The 21462-nt window shown below is 39.7% G+C and overlaps 1 protein-coding gene across 10 annotated transcripts in view; it reads right to left on the bottom strand.

Moving 5' to 3' along the window:
• The window catches only part of LOC102304991 (adaptor related protein complex 3 subunit beta 2), a 59484-nt gene extending 38375 nt beyond the window's left edge, over positions 1 to 21109 (bottom strand). For 5 of the 10 annotated variants that reach the window (XM_042224646.1, XM_042224647.1, XM_005931696.3 and 2 more), the window contains exons 1-6: positions 20861 to 21109; positions 5021 to 5096; positions 3735 to 3809; positions 3350 to 3445; positions 1222 to 1382; positions 21 to 87 (exon numbers count right to left, since the gene is read on the bottom strand). In XM_042224646.1, the coding sequence (XP_042080580.1) occupies positions 21 to 87; positions 1222 to 1382; positions 3350 to 3445; positions 3735 to 3809; positions 5021 to 5096; positions 20861 to 20973 (588 nt within the window). In that variant the 5' untranslated portion in view covers positions 20974 to 21109. Of the gene's footprint in view, positions 1 to 20; positions 88 to 1221; positions 1383 to 3349; positions 3446 to 3734; positions 3810 to 5020; positions 5097 to 13494; positions 16028 to 20860 lie in introns of those variants that run through there. The other 5 variants (XM_042224641.1, XM_042224644.1, XM_042224642.1 and 2 more) reach the window with 2 other exon arrangements.
• Positions 21110 to 21462: the final 353 nt, after the last annotated feature.

Here is a 21462-nt window from a genome sequence, read left to right as displayed (position 1 = left end):
AGAAGAGAGGAAAAACACACCGTGGTTTTGTCAGCGAGGAGTTTCTCTATGACTTCAATCAGCTGGTCTTTTTGTTCAGGATCCAAACTGAGAGGAGAGAAGAATAAATCAGTAAAAATGCATGAAAAATTGTTCCAGGAACTGTAAGTAATCATCCTCAAGGGTATAAAGAAAATGGATTTTACTGCTAGAGCAGCAATGGGTTCTCAGGAGTCTATTTTTTACTGCTAAAGTTTTACAGTTGCAGCAAGTCATATGAACATTTGATCTAGCAGGCCTAGTAGTTCTCAGACTGGGAATCAAGGCTCCCACAAAGAAAAAACAACAAAGAATTCATAAAAACTGTGTTTTTCTCTATCAAATTTATATATTTCCTACTGTGTTAAAGTTTGTAAAAAAGAGAAATGGTCATATGAAAAATAAAGTTTCAATAGGACTGTACGCAGTCCTGTAAAAAAAACTAAGCACACTCTTACTGCTTCCACTGGAATTAAGAGGGTAAGTAGCAGACAGGTGCGGCTAATCAAATGCACTTGATGAATTATGACCACCTCCATAAAAGCAGACAAGTTGTTAGTTTGCTGGTCTGGAGAATTCAGATGTATGTTAACACAATATTAAAATCCACCCCAGAAAATTTGTTCTCTTTTGTATGAATGTCTGTTTGGGCTCCTAAAAAACAAGATGCTACATCTCAAAGGGTTTATCCTGATACAATAAAGCCGTGCAATGCTCAGAGAAGTTGCTAAAATCCCAAGACTACACCGGAACTGTTAGGCATGCTGGTGAAGAGGTGATGATTTGGGTTTGTTTTGCAGCCACCAGACTTGCAGCACTTTCCAGTTGACCATTTACTTCTCTGTATATATTCTCTGTATTTTATAGTCAGTTATGAGGCCATCTGACTAACAGCAAACTCTTGTCCCAAATTGGACTATGAACTTGGAAAATGAGCCCAAATACACCAGAAAATCAGAATGAGTGACAAAGATAAGAATCAAGGTGTTGCAATGACCCAGTAAAGTCCAGATCTCAACCCAGTTCAAATTTAGTGGTGAGATCTTAGGAGAGCTGTGGATAAATAACCAAAACTTTATAATGACTGTGAGAAAAAAATATGATCATTAGTCGTTATAATAACTGATACACTAAGAGCTAGCAACTCAATAAATCATGCTAACTTTGTTTTATAAACCTAAAACTGTCCTTTTGGGTTCGTACCTGTATAGTTTAGGGATTGCATGTGCTGCGGTCTTCCTGACATACGGAGACATATCCGAAGCAGCTTCTTTGATGGCCAACATCATTATTGGAACGATGATTGTTACTCTTATGCTGGAGAGGACTCGCAGGGCGCTGGCTCTGATCAGCTGGTTCGGATCCTGGAGAAGTACAAAGTGGTGGAAAAATACACTTTTAGAGGTGGTGAAATGTTGCATTTTGTTCATCGCAAAATAGTAATAAAATCTAAAGGAGCAATCTGTAGTTATGCTAAGTAGTTCCTGCCACAGTTTTATGCTAATCAGCAGAACGATACAATAAAAGAATAATATGTGTTAGGGAAAATATTCTAAAACACTTCTTCAGTAAAGACTCAGAGAAGAGAAACACACAGAACTTCTTGCTAGCAAGGGCAGCCTCCAGACTGAGACTCGCCCTGAGCTTTGCCCTGGTCTTTATTTATACTTCAGTGTGTGTGTGTGTGTGAGTGAGTGTGTGTGTGTTGTGCGATCTTGTGTGTGTCTGTGTGTGTGTGTGTGTGTTCTGCTGATCAAAGGGTCATATAACATGAAAGCACAAAAGGTACATCCTTGGTCACAAAGAGGGTAGTCTCCCCCACCCTAGATGGTTCACCCTAGATAACACGGTGAGGAAGTCCAGCAGTTCATCTAAACAAAAAGCACTTAGACTAGAACAGACGTAGCTACGTTAATCCTACCATAAAACAATAAAACAAGGTACGACCTCTCCATGCTCCTAGGATGTAGGTGTGCATTCCAGTGTGGAATACACACCAAGCCTTTGCAGCCTGCTAAAGATCACAGTCCTATCACTACACAATTGATTATATGCCCTCTAAGTATATATGGTTGAATATTTCCTAATACAAATAACTACATGTAGTATTCTACCATATGCAAACTTATATCACTAAAAGATTATACTGACTACTAAATACAATTTTCCATTGACATAAAGGTCAGTCAGTAATGAAATACAACACTGTTAAGTAAAGTAGCTTACCACTTTTAGGAAATTAGCACTAAAACACAGCACTGCCATCGCTGGTTCTAATATAAAATGTTTTTTAAATTTTATTTATTTGGTCGTGATTTCAGGCCAATTTATCCAGTAATTCCAAATCATCCATCCATTCACTTCCGCTTATCCTTTTCAGGGTCGCGGGGGGCGCTGGAGCCTATCCCAGCTGTCATAGGGCGAGAGGCGGGGTACACCCTGGACAGGTCGCCAGTCTGTCGCAAGGCTAACACACAGGGACAAACAACCTCCGGAGTACCCGGAGGGAACCCACGCAGACACAGGGAGAACATGCAAACTCCACACAGAAAGACCCCGGCCTGATGTTGGAATTGAACTCAGGACCTTCTTGCTGTGCGGCAACAGTGCTAACCACCGTGCCACCGTGCTGCCTAATTCCAGATATTTAAATCAATTCATTTTCATTTCATTATATAGCCGCCAAAATCACTACAACAGTTGCCTCAAGGCTTTATTTGTAAGGTAAAAACCCTACAATAATACAGAAAACAGAAAGCCCCAACAATCATATGACCACTATGAGAAAGCGCATTGGTGACAGTGGGAAGGAAAAACTCCCCTTTAAGAGGAAGAAACTGCACAAAGAATCAGGCTCAGTGAGGGGCGACCATCTGCTGTGGCCAGTTGGGGGTAAGTGGATGAAGACAGCAGAGAGACATGGTGTGAAAGAGAACCAGAGATAAATAATAACTAATAATTAAATTAGTGCTGTCAGCGTTAAACTCGTTAAAATGACGTTAACGCCATAACCGCATTAAATCTCCGTTAGTGAGTTAGCGCGGATCGCCCCATGCATGGGGCTGGATGGCGCTAACGCGCTAACGCGTTAACGAACTAACCGCGCTAACGCGTTAATTTAAGCAATCAATTCAATTTCATTTAAGCTTTTTTTGTCCAAATGTTGTAAACAAGTTAGGCTTTTAGAGCCATTCACTCATAGTTAATGAGGACTATCGTGCAAGCTAGGTGAATTGCAGCTAATTTTTGTATAATATGAAGACGAGGCTTTAGAAAAATGGTTTATATTATCTCAAATCTAAAAAATTGTCACATATATAAACTGCTGTACCTTCAGACCTCGCTGAAACGTGGAAATTGAAAGCAGAGCAAGATCCTGCTGCTCCTCAGCGTAACGCACCAAGTAAACATAGACCAGCTTCTTCACCTGGAAAGACGAACAGTAAGAGGGAAAGAAGAAACAAATGTAATCGTTTAAATTTTAACAATTTCATCCAACCTATGTGTATTAGCTTAATTATTTTCACTGAGATGAGTCCAGTAAGGCACAGTTATTAAAACATGCAAAAGTGGAGAAGGAAATTGCAATTTTGTTTATATGAGATAAAACTGCACTCCACGGAGGTTTGGAAAATGTGATAAGATAATAGGAAGGAAAATGAAGAGTGCAGAGCCTGTAGCACATGAAGCAACATGAGACTAGGTTCATTACCAACCTCTATGTTTTTACAAGCCACGTTTTTCACCACAGCGGGGAAGAGATCTGATGCATTTTTACCTCGGGCAATCATCTGCAGAGAAAAGACGCATCCAAAAAGCATAACAAAGATTTCACAAGATGGCATTTTTCAAGCATTTCAATTGTTGGCAAGAAAAAATACATTTTTTATGTTTTATTTTATCTTTTGATGCTTTTTTTTGTGCTCTTGGCCCGGCAGGAATGATGAATGAAAAGATGGGTGTGGAGCCTCAGAAGTAGAAATCTGACAGAGTATGAATATTTAACAGCTGACTGCACAGTTTGCATCTCTTATCACAGTAGTTAAATCATTGGAGGCAGCCTTTGTCTTATGGCTCAGAGCACAGTTTTATAAAATGACTGCATTTTGACAATAATACCATGAGATTAATCGCCAGTTTTGGTATAGAGAGCATGCTTCTGGCCTTTTCTTAGTCTCAGAATAAGTAAAACATGATGCATTGTATGTTTTGCATTTAAAGGTTTGACCTTGTGCACCTGTGTACCCGCTGATCAGTGAAATCTCAAGGGGGGGGGGAATCTGCCCCTTTCTGCAATGTTAATGTTCCAGCTAGCCACTTACTTTAGTTAAAAAATAAAATAAAGATTTCCAGGTTTTTATGTGAATCTACACCCACTGGCCACTTCATTAGGCCAATGACTTAACTGTTCATCAGCTCGTTACAGCATCAGTGACATCATCAGACAAGATCAGTTAAATAATAACTAAAGTAATTTTTTAAAAATTATGGTCATTATTAGAGACAGAAAGGAGGATTATGGGTATGCTCACTGGCTAATCAGATGTCAGCTGTGTGCCTTGGTTTCACAGTTAACACTACCTGTTGCTAATCATCAAGATGGAGACTGCAAAGACACTCAGCTCAGCTCAAGGCTTCAAAATTGAAGTAATGACAGACATGGTGGCTATGAGGATCTTTTGTTTATCGTCCACAGTAAACGTGACTTTCTCTTATTTTTGTATATATTTCTTTTGTTTTGTATATATCCCTGTTGACTGTACGTTTTTCTCCTGTTTGCTATTTATTCCTGTTGTCTACTATTTATATTGTATTGCGGCAAAGTTGGTGTGGAGCACCCACAATTTCATTGTACATATACATTCTATTCTGTTCTCTGTTCTGAAATAGTGTTATACAACAGTATTATCCATGACATTTTTTAAAGCATGATAATAAACTTCATGGCTCACTCTTGATGTGATCCTAATTTCCCCATTGTGTCCATCTGATTTATACTCACAGCTACAATCCGCTTCATTGCTTCCAGCTTCAGGGAGTCTTTGTTGCTGTCCAGCATCTCTTTCAAGTCGTCATGTCTGTGGGAAGAAAACATTATAAAAATATATTTCACAGCATGGAAACCACCAAACACCCAGAATGCAACAAGAAGTACTGATATGTTTTACTTTTAAAGCTCAAAATTGATCAAAGACTACAGCTGTGACCCCAAAATTATTCTCTTTGAAGTAGGAAAGCCTCACAAAATAAAGAAACATTTGAACATAAAATACCTGGATAATTGGAACGTGACATAATCGCTAAAACAAAATGACTTCTTAAACACAGACTGTTGATAAATGGGTAGAAACGAGTGTTAGAAATATTTTGGATGCGGCGAAGTAGAACAATACATAAAATAGAATACATTAGGTCTATCAGTATCATATACAGTTGTTTATTATTTAAATAAACAGTCTAGTGATTTTATTAGCCAAATGATGGGCCAGTGATCTGTGAATCAGCAGCTTGTTTGATAAATGATATTATTTCTTCAGCATTTTCTAATTGCAGATCGTCATATGCAAGGGTTTATCGCTGTTCTTTGGTTTTTGATTTTGATGTTGCAGTTTAAAGAACATATGATTACCACGCTAAATCAACAAAACGATGAGCAAATCAAGTAAAATATTTTGTTATCACTTGCAGAGTTGAAAAGTATTACTAATTCAAAAAAATTATAATTTATCATATTTGTACTTGACCAAAAAATATAAACATAAGATTGTAAAGCAATTGTCTTCTCCAGTTGACTCTATATAAACTTTAATGATGATTCTTGCTATTAAACCACAAGATTTTAAACCATAGCAGAGAATATCTACTAGCTTTTTCCTATTAACTTGTTCTTTGGGTATAAAAGCTTTTGCTGTTTTATTTTATTCAAGCGCAGTTGTACTTTGGCTAATGTTCATTTTCCACTTCAGGTTTTTAGATTACTAAACAGAAACCAAATAAAGATTTGAGGTGTTCGGATTTAGCTTGTAGGACTCAAGCTAAAGCTAGTTTTAGATTTAGTTTTTACTACTTTTATTACTTTTGATATCAGTTTTTTACGGAGGAGGATTAGGGCCACTGGAAAAAAAAAGTGGGCATGTCTTTTTTTTTTCATTTCCAGAATTTTGAGATTAAAGTCAGAATTCTGACTTAAATCTCAGAAATCTGACTCAGAATTCTGACTTTTTCTAAGAATTTTGACTTTCATCTCAGAATTTTGACTTTTTTCTCAGAATTCTGGAAAAGAAGAAAAAATAAATGTGCCCACTTTTTTTCCCAGTGGCCCTAATCCTCTTCCTTAGTTTCTGTCATCTGATACTGTAATATTTACAATTTGTAATGTGTATTATACATTTTATTAACATTTGCTGCATCTAGACATAATACTATTTTTGGCTTTGCAATAAGCTCTGCTAGCATACTTGCCTCTATCACCTGTTGCATCTATTGTACAGTTTGTCCATCGTTGAGTGCCAATGAAATGCTGATACAGCAAACTGAAAACGCATTCTCTAGTTTTTATCCAGGAGCCACATGTGGATGACACGAAATTCCATCTAACTTGGACTTGGCAAAGTATATTTATTGTTTTATTGTATATTATTTTCTAACAGCTGTGCTTTGTATCTGCATACAGACTACTGTATAACAGTGCTTTGTTCTCCAGCTTTGCTCATCCATCATTACTGTCAGAAACAACAGAGCGGTCAGCTCACACAGCAGTCTGAGTAGATCTAAGCCGACATCTCCACCCAGCTGCAAAACAAACACAAATAAACGGCAGTGACAGTTTCTACCAAACCTGCCTGTAGGAGAACCTGCAAACACTGGTTTCAGTAAGACAACACAACAATACAGACAGGAACAACTGCTGCAGCTGTCAAGATAAACACACCAGGCTAATTGAATTCTGAAATACTGATGGATGGCATTTTCATGCAACCTTAGCATTCATTCGGCTGCTTCCCCATAAATAAGATACAAAAAGACTTCACGTATTTTCATTCCACAAATACAGAAATGCATGACAACTTTGAGGAGTTGTCTATATAATACCGTCAATCATAACCACTTTAAATTAACTTGTAAGTCTTATTTTCTTTTAATAGTAACAGTGTACATATATATAAATTTGGCAGTGTTATGTGGGTATTATTCAATTTCTGCCCTTCAGCCAGCTGTTTAATTACCCACAATAACAATATGATTCAATAAAAGCAGCTTCTGAAATGTTTTCACATCTAATTATGGAAACAGTTGCACTCATACAGTAAGTTTCTTTAAATCTGACATTACTTAGCACAAAAGGAAAACTGTAAACTACTCTAAAACCACCAAACAGGACAACTCTCTCAGCAGACAGACCTTTCATTACGAATTAGGGTCTTGTCATTTGTTGGTATGGGAAAAGAAGGGTGGAGTTCAGTTGGTGGTGGGTGGAGTGATTGCTGCACATTTCCCCCAGCGGGTTTCCAAGGCAACAAAGAATGCAATAAAATGAAGTTAAGTGATTTCCCGGTTTCCCGGAGAGCCTTTGTTGCATCTGACAGTATTACCACGTGGGATCATCATCGACTCTAACAACCGAGTCCAGAGTCTCTGAAAATTATTGAGTGACTGCACACTTGTTTTAGAACAGGTGAGAGATGGGAGGCTCAGATGTGGCGAAACTGGGGTTTCCCCTCACACAAACAACCTCGCTGCTGGCATTGAGAGTATTTCTTAAAGCTTCTCTTTTAACGGAAGTATATCTGAAAAATAAAGGGATCTATATTGTATTATAGTGCTGGCCTTCGAATTTGGCTAATACCCCCTAAACTGTGAGACGCAAATGTAAAATATTGTTCTTTATTTATATCACTACAACATGCAGGTTGCAATATACAGCTTCTGCTACCAAAGTTTAAATATGTTATTAGTTGTATGAGCTTTTAAAAGACATCATTACACTTCTATAATTCATGTCAGATCCATTCATCCTTCTCCAGTTCAGACTGGAGGTGGCTGGAGCCTATCCCAGCTGCAATGGGTGGTACACTCTGTAGAGGCTCACCTACATGTGAGACCCTTCAATTTAATAAATTAAATCAACAGATATTCAGTGATTACTACAGTAAGTGCATACATATTACTGATGTGCAGTTATATGTATTCTCCATATCTTATGGCATAACTGGGAAACAACCCCTCGGCTGTACTTTTCCAGCTTTCGGCTAAAGTGCCAACAAAGTTTTCGCTAGAGCTCCTTGTTGCCAGGAACAGTAAACCGCACAATCATAGACTCAGCCCATCCTTGTTGGTGCCTCATTGGCAGATTTGTATAAGGATGTATATGACTGTGTGCTCTGCATTTGAGTTACAAGTCAAAACACATTGGTCAAGCAGTACTGCAAATACTGCTAGAGCTGTAACTTCCTCAGATCTTGTCATCTTTTCCGTAAGTGAAGTTGTGTCCAAAATGCTTTAAATTAAAAAAAATCAAAACATTTTCCTTCAGATTAAAATTAAAGCTATTGAGATATTGGACCCTCGCGGTTTATATAGTCTCTCAGTCATTAGACATTGGGGACCTGTCAAGTGTGCCTCACGCCCTATGACAGCTGGGATAGACTCCAGCTCCACATGATCCTGAGCTCGAGAAGCAGTTAATAAAATGGATGGACTGCGAGATGGAGTTTTATAATTCATAACTTTAAAATTTAGCCTTATGAGGGTGTTGACATTAACCTTCAAGTGATTGAGCCATAAATTTGTACATGTGATATTTTACAAATGTAAACATTTCAGAATATCTGTTAGAGGTAAATGAATCAGACCAGGCATGATGAGAGCCAGGAGAGCCTGAAAGATTCAAAAATCAAAGAATGTATGAGGAAATGATCTTAAAACAATGTTGTGATTAATTCATCATCTTCCTGTGCAGTGTGAATGTATCTCCCAACACTGCATGTTATTTAAATCAGGCTCCAACCAGTGCTACAAATGACTTCCGAAAGAAGATAATCAAACTGCAGGCAGAACTTTTACTTACTCTGCTGTGAGAGTGGGAGGCTGCTGGGGTGCACGATATAATTCATCTGTTTTGGTCATGTGACAGCAGTGAATGGAGGCTTGCAGTCTGTGAGGAGGTGGCTGCTGCAGAACACAGTCGGTTTATCACGACTCTGCCCCGAGTTTAAAGTGTGTGTGCGCAGGCGTTTGTGTGTCTGTGTGCTAAGAAAAGCCTCTGCTTTTTGCTCCGCCAAGCATCAAAGTGTTAATAATTGCACTGCATTGTGAATAATATAGTTCACTCTGTCACACACTTCAAAAACCTGCACTCATCAAAGACTGTCACATTAAGACACCACAGCAAGGATTATTTTTGGATGCAAGTGCAGAACTCTTGCTGTTTTTTTTTTTTATATTTTGGTCAAAACAAACAAGAAAATAAATGAATGGATATTGCAGCCTAATGTTGATTTACAGCAGAAAGGGAAGGAAGTGGCTCATTTCATCCTTTAAAATAATGAAAATGAATCACAGCCTTTGGCTAACACAAGTGATCATTTCTATCAACACAGCCTGAAACCTCAACTTCTACTTACTTTGATGTGGGAAAAACCTTTTTGTCTTTAAAAGTGAAAAACAGATAAAAATATTACAAGGCAAGTCTCAAAATGGTAAATGCACTGGTTCTTTTATAGTTTATTTCTGCTATAACTGAGGACTCAAACTGGCGTATAAAACAAAATGCCAACTCTTTTATTTATGTCTCATTCACCCATTTACAAACACATTGATACAGCAACATTTTCTATACCTAAGTGCTTTCTATCTAACATTTATACTCCAATGAATGCAGTGGGAGCAACTCAGGGTTCAGTATCTTGCTCAACGATACTTAAGTATACTGAAGCAGGCAGGGATCGAACCACTAACCTTCCGGCTAGTCGCTGACCTGCTCTAGCTCCTCAAAAGACATCCAACAGCTATAAAAGCGTCTAATGGCAGAATATGTACCTTATGTACAGTTATCAAGTGCTATCAGAGCACATATCAGGCCACATATGTGGTTTACCATGGCAACAGTCGGGTCATAGTGCAAACAGGTTTGTCGCAATAACTGTGTACTGTCGATAATGGTGTTTTTAAGCAAATAAATCACAAAATGTCTCAACAATGTAAATTTAAAAATACAGTAAGTCAAAGAGTAATTGTTTTTTGTATGCTTTTGTACAGTCATGGCCACAGACTCTTGTCAACTTTGGTAAAAAAATCGAACGCTGACTCTGAATGACAGCATTACTGCAATTTCTTTTGAAAGTGAAAAATTAGATTTCATGACAGTGCAAATTTGTCTAAATGTCTAGAGTCTAAATGAAGACTTCACAGGGTATCAAAGTCATTATCCTTTATCTGGTGGGAGGTACGACTGTGATTTCAAATCAGTTTGTCTAAATGTCACATATGGATATGAAGCAAATGTTAACCTCATGGTTGTGCTGAAACCAGAGGATCACCAAAGTCATTCAGATTCATCCTCTGGGAACCATCCAAGTAGTGGATGCAGAGATATTTCACTGGAAAAGTAAACCTTAACCTGCTGATGGCACGAAAGGAAAGTCAGCAAATTATTTAAGTCATTAGGATTAATCCTAGTCAAACCCAAGTCCTAGACTGTGAAGGTAAATATGTTCATATGGGAGATGAAGTTCTGTATTTTCATAACAGAAATTAACCATATATGAGACAAATTTCCACTGCTTAAATTACACATTCTTTTTACCTCTAATTAAAGCCTGTGGCTGAAAGCAAAGAGGTGGTACTTCTACTGATTGTTATCAGCAACAATTCTAGAAAACAGGAAACCAGTAAATTATGACTTAAAGACAAAGTCAACTTTAAAATTTAGCAGCCACGGTGAAACTTCCCTATCAAAGGCTCAATTTGCTTTTCCAGCTTGTGTTGCCCCCCCCCCCCGATCAGCCTAACTAATTAATAAAGTGACAGGGATTAATGTGGCCTGTTTGATGACAAACAAGCCTTTAGAAGACCTAATTAAAACTGAACCTGCACCATTCATTACATTTGCTGTGGCCAAACATTGAATGTGTCAAACAGGAATGCTCAATTATTTGCACACACACACACACACACACACACACACACACACACACACACACACACACACACACACACACACACACACAAGAAAAAAAGAAAATTAAAAGACTATATTGAGAAACTTCAGGACAAATAAACCTCTAACTGGTTTTAGACGTCCCAGCTTGAGCTCAAAGGACCTGCAGTAATTCAATACCAGCACTAGGTTTCTCATTTCTCTGGAAACCCTGTCCTGCTGAACAACAGATGAATTTACAAACCAGCGTTGAATTATTTAGCCCAGTGTGGTACAACAGAGCTGACGGGCGGTCAGGTTACCTGCCACCATCGCCAAGAGATCAGCGGGACTCTTCCTTCTGGAAAGTCTCCATGGGATTTGGCCAGTGTTTCATGTGTTTAATGACACACTTTTAGGTGTAATGTCAGTTTGTTCATCAAGAACAGGGTGCAATAACACCAAAAGCAAAAGATATGAAAATGTATTTGCATGAATCAGCGGCGAGTGAAAGATTGAGGAGTTGCAGCTTGAATTTATAAGCAGCTGTTTTACATAAGCCGTCTCTCTTAGCAGAGCCGCGTCTTGTTTTTCCACAGTTACAGATGCAGAATTTGCCTCTTAAAGCCAACCAGAAGAGAATTTCTGTGCCTCTCCAGTCTTGTAAAATTAAAAGAAACTGCTGTAGCTGGTAGGTATGACCCAATAAAAATCTGAAAGTATAATTACATCTCCCTTGAAGAAAAAACAGCTTCTGAAGAGCGCTACACTGACTTTACATTTTAGTGGTTTGCAGTCTAATTAGTTATAGTAGCTCTATGGCCTTTAATTCATACACTCAGTCTAATTCCAATAAACAACTGCACTCCTTTTTCTAATTTCTTTAATAAATCCATCTGCATTTATACCAACCCGGTCCCCGGGGCACCATGACATGTGATAGCAGTTCCCATCTTTTTAAAGCCAAGTCTACTCTGCACCACTGCACATGTTGCACATGTCCATGAAATGCTTCCTTATGATTCTTATAGACTTGAACCTGCGCTTTTATTTCATTAGTGCCTCAGTAGGAAATTAACGAGTAACTAGCTTAATAAGTAATTCCTTTAGACATTTTCTGTTTCCGCCTTTTCCAGGTCAAGCATTTTCTACTCGTCTCTTTTTTTTATGTTTTTGTAAACTGAATATTTTCTGATTTGAGGCCATCAGACAAGGCCATTAGTGGAGAAAACAACCAGCAGACTGATGATGATGATGCCAATTTTCAGAAGCAGGTCTACAGTCTATTTATTCACTCTACGTACTAGCTATCTCAGAATGTGCAGTAAACTTTTTCTGCACAATACTGTGCAAAAGTATTGCCATCTCATTTGTTTATTTTTTGTGTCAAAGGAGCCAGACTTTCTCTTAATATTTTAAAGGGTTCTTAAGCAGCAGTTCTCCAGACTTTCTTCAGTTTTCCTTTGGGCATTAGCTGCTTTTGCACACATTTTTGGTCCAGTTCTTGTAACTGACAATGTTCAAGGGAATGATTTTGTTTGTTAAGCCACTTAATGCTAAATCATTTGAGCGTTAAAAAGGCACCAGGGATGAACTAGTGTTGTGTCTACATATAACAGACAAATTAGTAAATTTGAAGTTGTATTCTTAGGCACTTCACATTACTTGATCTATGAAAAATGCCAAAGAAAACATAGTTTGACAGTCATTAAATAGCATTACTGCACTCACAAGGTGATTTCCAAAGAACTACTATCTTAAAACTTGGTATATTTTGGTACAGTGTGCTTTCCATCTTTCCAAAAATTGAGGAAACAACTATTTACAGCAGCTGAATAATATCTGAAAGTGATGTTCTTAAGAAATAGGACAAAAAAACGGTGACATAAATATATGATATATTACACAAACTTTAAAGATCAGATCTTTAAAGAACATGAAGCTTGGATTACTGCTCAGCCAGCTAAGTGGCAAGTATGGAGAAGTATTTGAGTGAGTCAACATGGTCAGGTGACATTAAGATCAGTTCGGCTAAATCAATTAATTTTCCATGGGTGTTCCTGGAAAAGATTTCCTCCATGTTTAACCAGCAGACTAATGCCTTGCTGTAAAGCCCGTGCCATTTGTTCTACAGGACGTCTAAGCAACAGGAGGCAAACATAGTAAGTAAAGACTGGATCGGGCCGCTAACACTCACTTTTACACTGTTAAGCACCCTGTTAGCCCATTTTTGACATTTTAATCTTGTTCTCAAGTTGCATTCACTGAAATCTGCCCTGGAAGAGAAGCAGCTAAATACTCTCTTATTTAACTCTAGCACTGATGAGTTCTCATCCTACCGCAGCGGTTGAGTTTGGAAACCACCACCACCACCTCCACCACCTTCCTCCAGTGGGGCTCGTTCCTCCTGGTCACCTCCTCCTCCTCCACCTGTACCTCCAGATCGGAGGTGGCGCAGCTCATCAGGCTGGAGGGCGCTGTACCAAGCCTGCTGCCCGCTATCGGGAGTCAGCACGGGGCTCTTGTCCTCCTCCTGGCCTTGGACCTGACTTTGCACGGTCTTCACCATGTTCACCGCGTTCACCGGCAGCTGCAGCAGCTTTTGCATGGCGGTCATGTTTTAAACTTCGCTTTGACCTGTGGAACCACAGGTTGGATCACGTGGAGAGAAAAAACAAAGAAAAAAAAAGGCTGCGAGAAGATCAAAGCTTTCCGGTTAATCGGAGGAAATTCTCCTGGAGCTCCTCACACAGTTTTCATGCCACAAAGAGCAGCGTCAGCTACTCTGTTAGAAATCCTCCTTCCCTCTAAGGCTAAGTATGTGGACATTTCCTGCAAGACTGGCACAGCAAGCCTCCTCATAAATGCTCCATCCTGAGGAGAGGTTGCTGCCTATTCCCCATTAAAAATCCAGCGGTAGCTCCAGAGCTCTGTTGTATTTTTTTCTCTCGCTGTCTTCTGTTACTGCTGAGTGAAGCAGCAGACATCAGCTGCTCAGTAAATGGATGCTCGGCAGCGAGGGGCGTGGAGTTTTATCTGCCGTGACGCCTCTCCTTTCGCGACTCCTCCCTGCTGCTCATGTGGTTCCTGTTGCCGCACCAGTCACTCTCTTCCTCTTTACGCATATGTGTGTGTGTGTGTGTGTGTGTGTACAATATATTTATATCCCAGCTCACCAACAATGACACAGCCTCTCCCCACCTTTTGCCACGTTATCACTCGCTTCTCCTCGTGTGTGTCATCACTGCTCCAAATCCTCACATTAACAGCTAGAAACTGCACGTCTCCCCTCCACGCTATCACGCCGTCTATCACAGCTTCTTTTATCTGCCCTCACCTGGACTCAACGCCAGCGAGCCTTTGCAGAAATATTTCCTCCATCCGCTCGCGCATTACGCTTAAAAACCTTCCATCCTATTCATTTTTTATAGCCATCGTTGTGCCTCTTTTTTTCTCTCATCTTACATGACTCAGCTTTCTTGGCAGTGTCGTGATGAGGACATCTCTCTCTCTCTCTCGCTATATTTCTATGTGGCTCTAAACAAAAAAAAGAAACTGCCTTGAAGCACAACTGACATAACGCGCTTCCTGTGATCTGCAGTAGCTCAGTGACAATTTGTTGACATTTGCTTAAGACTAATAAGATTTTTATCCATGATGTCATCAGGAGCAAACCCTGGGCTTGCTGCGCCGGCAGCATCTTTACAGTAAACAAAAAAGCAAAAACAAATGCAGAAGATTTACAGATATCTGCAATTTGCTGTAGTTTTTTCAGAAAATACATTTGACAGTTTAACACATTTCAAACTCTGATCTCCTGATTCTCAGTTTAAAGCACTCAAAAAAGCCAAAAGCTGAACATCACATTTTTTTCTTTTAAACATCCAAATACAGTTGATTTGTGACAGCAACGACACAGCACTGCTGCTGGCTTTTCTTAACTTAGATTGTCTTTTTTTCTCTGTCTGGTCTTTAGGTGCAGTGCAGTGCTATCACACCCTCTAAATGAAGGAGGATGAGAGCAAAATTATATATGAAGACATAAATTAATAAACTCTCATATAGTCTAAAGTTGGATGATTCATATTCATGCTCTGTGTGGCCACAATGGAGATAAGGCTGGTACCTACATTGTGTTCGAGTTCGATGAAAATATTATTAACAATGTCATTACTATGCTAAATATAGGATTACAGCCAGTAGTCAAGCCTTAAAACCCAAGGAAGCACTGGTCACTACTGGCTATCACTGATATAGCACTTGTGTTGCCTGACAGTCAGTCAATTTAGGAGCTGTTTTTTAACAAATCAAACTGTGGAAAAAGACGCATGCATCCATTTTCATAGCTGCTTATCCAAATTAATTTCAAGGGGAAGAGTGAAGCCATCCCAGTCACTGATTACCTTTCTTTGTTCTGCGCGAGGAAACGGATGAACCATGAGGAAAACTACGTAAGCTCAGAAGGAACATGCAAACTCCACACAGCAATGCTCCAGTCACCAGAAGCCAAGTCAAATCCCAGAAGCCCATTCAGAGCCAGTAGTACAGTATAGTACAGACTAGTAAATGCAAACAATAATATTTAACACTGTTCAGTTTGAACAAAAACTTTAAAGACAACGCTTTGTGGATATAAGGTGAGCATATTAACACAACCTGGTTGTGTTTTACCAGGTCACATTTTAGGTAACTCACTTTTTTTTCTTTGTGAAGATATCATGTTCATATCTTAGTTTAACTATTTCACTCTTTCTGTCATAAAGATGGCATTTGATGACCTCCACTCAGTATACATCAATGAAAACATGGCTTGACAATAGGGCTGTTCGATATAACGATATATATCGGATGACGATATAAAAACATCTATCGTTTCATTTTACGCTATCATTTGTTTCGTGGTGTCGCAAAATAAACTGTTTACGGCAATATTTTTTCATCGTTTTGATGGACACTGTAGTGGCTATATTAAATTCTTAAAGTTCTCTCTTTCTCTTATATTTAATATAATCACACTATGGACGGACAAGCACCTGTTGTTATGCATTATGGTTAGCAACAACGACGGTAACAGCATCGCGTGTCCGCTTGTTTATGTTCCACATAAACCTTTCACAATAAAGCTCAAGATCCTGTTGAGACTTTTCAAAATAAACTGAATCACGTGAAAGAGCAGATCATTTACGGATGAGAAGTAAAAAAAAAAAAGCCCCCAGGTGCTAAAAAATAGACCTTAGACTCAGACGTTAGAACAGGCTTTGCCCCGCAGCACCCTGTGTAATAAATACTCGGAGGCTGTTACAACTTATGTCTAAAAATGTATCGTTTCATGCATCGGTTAAAACACTCGACTCCAGCTACATGACGTGCAGCTGGAAACACTTCATGCAAGTCGAGCTGCCCGAGATTCACAGAATTTACAGAAAATGTCACATTTTTGTGATTTATATCGTTATCGGGACGATAGAATTCTTATATCGGGATATGAGATTTTGGTCATATCGCACAGCCCTACTTGACAACCATTAGAATAGGTGGTTTTCAAAGGCGAGCCCTGGTAAGGTGTATGGGCACAGATCAATCTCAGTAACTTCAGAGGCACACCCATTTACTTTGTTATAGAAGCAGGCCTGAAATATTACAGAACCCATTCAGTTTAGTAAGAGAAACAAGGGTCACTCCTATTAGCCATCCAAACAAAAAGGAATTAACACAAAGATGGAGGAAACAGCAAGCAGCGTTGCAGAGAAGCAGCAGCACTGACATGTCAGAGACAGCAGTTGGCGAGGATGTGTTTGGTATATGACAAGAAGAAAGTGAAGCTGAAGTTATCGCCATGTGAGATGCAGTCCAGTTCAAGTTCCCTATGTGACCTATATCACAGACTTGATTTTTGCTGTCTGACAGAGATGTAAAATCCAAAAAGGTGATCCCGCGGATGTATGAGGAAGGGCAGCGGTCCCATAAATATGAAATTATAAGACTTGACTTTCTCTGACTTTACTAGACAGATACAGTGAAGACTGACCAGGAAAAAGAGACATGCAGCAAAGGGCCACAGGTCAGACTTGAACCCAGGCCGGCAGCTCTTAACCATGTAGTATGTGGGTACCTGCGCATCCAACTGAGCAAAACTGGCACCCAAAACTTTTGATTTTATTGTTTAAGAACACTGACCTACGATAATAATAAAAAAAAGAAGCCAAGGCCTTTTTCGTTAAGTCTTGAAAACAAATAGTCACCTGCATCAGTCTCTGGTCCTTTCAAAGTCATAATTTATTTGTCTTAGGTGCTGAAGGACAGTGTACACTTTTAGACGGAAGAAAGCCGATCTTTTCTCTGGATGATAATATACAAAAAGATTGGCACGATCTGAGGACCGAAGCAACGTTTCACATCCAACGTGTCTCCAAGGCAACAACAGTGAAGGTCGTGTTAGTGTGCTTCCACCATTATGTTTGCAGACAAACCGGTTAACCCACCTTCACTGAGCAAATTTTGACTTCTGCACACACACACATCTCTATATCAACAATATCCAGCCTACACTGGAAAAACAGTAAAGAGGGTGGAATTTAATCACAAGTAGTTTTGCACTAATGACTAATGTTTGCCAGACAAACTCGAGACAAAACCTCCTCCTCCTCCACATCCAAAGTCAGTTCAGAGCCTGAAATTCTGCCATCTATAGACACATGGCTCCCTCTGCTGGTGAATTACGGTGACGCTGAAGGCATTAGAAACTGAGCGGGGAATGTTCTTGCTTCACCCACACAGTCTTCTTATGCTTACTGCCCTTTCCATTGGAGCAACAAGTCGCCAGTCAGGGTTAACACAGATACAATATCCTCATTTCTTGTATCGTATCTTGTATCCTCAGTTCCTCTCCTCGTGCCTCTGTCCCTTTTCACCAAAGATGTGAGTAGAGGAGAAGCAGAAGAGACACGAGGAGAGAGAAACCAAGGTAACAGGGATTTAATAAATGAGACATCCTTTGCGTTGGAGCCTCATTTTAAAAGCATTGCTGAGTTTGATGCGTGGCACAACCGCATCATGAATTGTTTTATTTAAAACCCGACTACTGTTGCCGTTCACGCTATCAGATTTAATAGTGCATGTTGGAGTTTTTTATATTTAGGACCCACATGGCACAATGTGAAAGATTTACCTTTTCTAATCCAACACAGAAGCAGTTTGATCAGCTTAAATAATGGAAACATTGAAAACAAGTTATTCAATGAGTCTTCCTCTTGCAGTGGTTTGTACATTGCAGCTAGGGGTTACGACTCATGTACATGCTGCAGGTACACTTGCCCACCCTCGATTATAGCTCCTGCAGCAAGCTTCCTCTTTCTTCTCGCCTCCAGATGCATTTTACAGATTGATAGACCCTTTAGCATGCCATACTGAGATTGATATCTAGTTCACAGACAAAGGGACAGAGGAGGTATACGTTAGTGAAATTAGCAATGCCAATTCATTCACACTGACATTCATACTCACATCCAATTTAGGATCCAAGTGACCTAGTCTAAGCTAACATGTATGTCTTGGATCTGTGGGAGGAAGCCAGGGGGAACCCACAGAGGCACCTGGATAAAATACAAACTCCACACAGGAAGGCCCCAGCTGGCCAGTGAATTTGAGTCCAGGATGTCTTTGCTGTGACACAACAGTGCTAACCACTGCACTAATGTGTCACCTTTGTGCTCATCATGTCCAAAATGAAAAATACTCTCAGCAGCCAGTGGTACTCCTCAGCCTCCAAGTAGATACACATAGGTATTAATTTCAAAATCCTAGGTGACTTCTTTCTTGAGTTATTGCATTCACAAGATTCTCAGAAAGCTTGACCTGTGACCTATAACCTTGAGGACAAGTTCACTGAGATGCAAACTTATCTGAGATTTTTAGCAGATACACCTATGTTATCAATTTGAAACTCCTACAGTGTGTCGTTGCTGCCCTGGCAGAATGAGAACAATACCCCATCAGGCTTTCATGGAGGGAAAAGTCGTAAAAAGCAAAAATAAAACTGTAGGAGTGCACGGTGTGTTAAATTGTCATTTCTATTGCACCGTTTAATCCCATCTCATCAGATATTTTTCACGCATGACAATTTGACTTTGCATGCTAGTGAAAAAAATTATTTTGTAAATAATAACTTTCTGAAATTTGTCTGTAGTTAAGCAGTAGTTTCAATAAAAACAAACAAAACAAACAAAGAAAAAAACTATTGTTAAATGACTAAATGCTTTAAGCTGTGAGCCTCTATAAGATGTTGTTAGCTGGTATTAGTGAAACTTTCGTTAAAGTGGATCTAATGTTGTTGGACTTGGACACTGGTGAACAAACTCAGAGAGAAAGCTGAGGAGGTAATTTAGCCATTTATATAGCGCTTATCTACTCTCATAGAGTACTCAGAGCACTCTATACAACATGCCACATTCACCCAATCACCTCCATTCATACAAGCACTTTCTTCTATAACCCTCTTTACTTTACTGCTGTTTAGCTAACATTCACACACATTCACGCTCCGATGGATGCATTGGAGAGCAACTGGGGATTAGGATATTTGGCATCACCACCAACCTTCCAATCAGTAACTGACTTGCTCTACCAACTGAGCTACAGCCACCCCCGCAATCAGCTGTGTCGAATCAAAGACACATCTAAAACCTGCAGGACACCGGCCCATGAGACCTGGAGTTCCCCCACCCCTGCTCTAATCTGCTGACAATAAGTAACTGTGATGAATACATTCTTTTTATTTTCAATTAAAAATGTGAAAAAATTACTCACTGTAACTTTAAACACTAACCTTAAATTAAATAAACATGTAGAAGGAGCTGGAGCATGCTGACCAGGAAACAGGTGTATACCATTAAATTAAAAATGGCTTAATTAACAAGTTCATTGTCTAATGTGCAATCACAGACTGCCTCTGTATAGCTGTGTGTACCTCTTTCCCTGTTTGCGTGCCCCAATAAAGGTCAAAGTTTTCCAGATTACCAGTTATTATGCCCTATGTTATTTAAAAACATTTTTAAACACATTTTTCACAGTTGTTCAGGATGCAATATTCCTGAAAAAATGCGACTCAATGTAGTTGCAGTCAGGACTGATGACTGATGATTATTTAGCTGGTTTTGCTTTGTTTGTGATGACCTCATGATGTTTTATTTTCATGTATTAGTACTCTCTCTTGTAATGTGGAACTTCCTTCCGGTCCGGGCCTGTGTGCCGCCACCAGGCTGAGCTGCTGCCGCTGTCCAGCAGGGGTGGTGCTGAAACCTTGGAGCTCAGGCCTCGTATCCCCCCTGTGACAGGCCTTTCGCATCCCACTTCACAAACATGACGTATAAACACCGTAACCTTAAAAGCCTCACACACGTGAGCAAAGAAATGTAATAACAGGAGCGAACAACAAACAGCAGCGAGCCGCACACCGCAGCCTTATAGCGGCCAAATCACAGCCCGAGACTCAGAACTAGAAAACGAAGGCGCTGCTTTCAATCACGGGCCTGTAGCAACAAAGTTCAACATGCTGTCTGTTATCTATTGACGTTACAGCATACTTTATGTACGTGTTAGCGGACATAAGGCTGCCCCTCCCCCACCATAAGCTGGCCCATAACACCCCTCCCCACAATATGACAAACAGAAACAGTAACAGGCAGCACCGAGGCAGGTAGCTCGTACCTTTTGTAGTCGGAGGAGAAAATCCCTCCGCTCGCCGGATCGTGACCGTACTCCGGCTCCCCCACGCTGGACGAGCCGCCCTTCTCATCGTTAAAAGCGGAGCTGGCAGACATAGCCGTGTCTTTCAGTGTGTTTGTGTTTTTGTTCTTGTCGCTCTCAAAGAGCAGCAGCGACGGCGATTCAGTGCAGAAGGCAGCGGGATACACGGCTCTTAAAGGCGCATACACACCGCCGTTATCTCCGGGATGCTCGGCTGGGGGGGGGGGGGGGGGGGTGGGGGGGGGTTTTATGAGGTCACGTGACTTTTCTGGATTCCCCCCCGGGATATATATGTGTATATATATATATATATATTTAAATATATATATGTACATACATATATATGTGTATATATATATATATATATTTAAATATATATATGTACATACATATATATGTGTATATATATTTTTTCTTTCATACATTTTTATATAACAGGCAGTTGAAAATTTGTATTATCTCAACTATTAACTCTAGAAACCTGTTATTATCAAAACACACACACACAACTTCTTATGTGGTAGAGTATAGTAGATAGTCTTTCACCGGCCCCGTTCTCCCCT

Source organism: Haplochromis burtoni, unplaced genomic scaffold, assembly GCF_018398535.1.
Source record: "Haplochromis burtoni strain Fernald_Lab_line unplaced genomic scaffold, NCSU_Asbu1 Contig_145, whole genome shotgun sequence".
Taxonomy (NCBI): domain Eukaryota; kingdom Metazoa; phylum Chordata; class Actinopteri; order Cichliformes; family Cichlidae; genus Haplochromis; species Haplochromis burtoni.
Note: the sequence above shows the minus strand (reverse complement) of the source record. Positions and strands in the feature narration are given on the sequence as shown.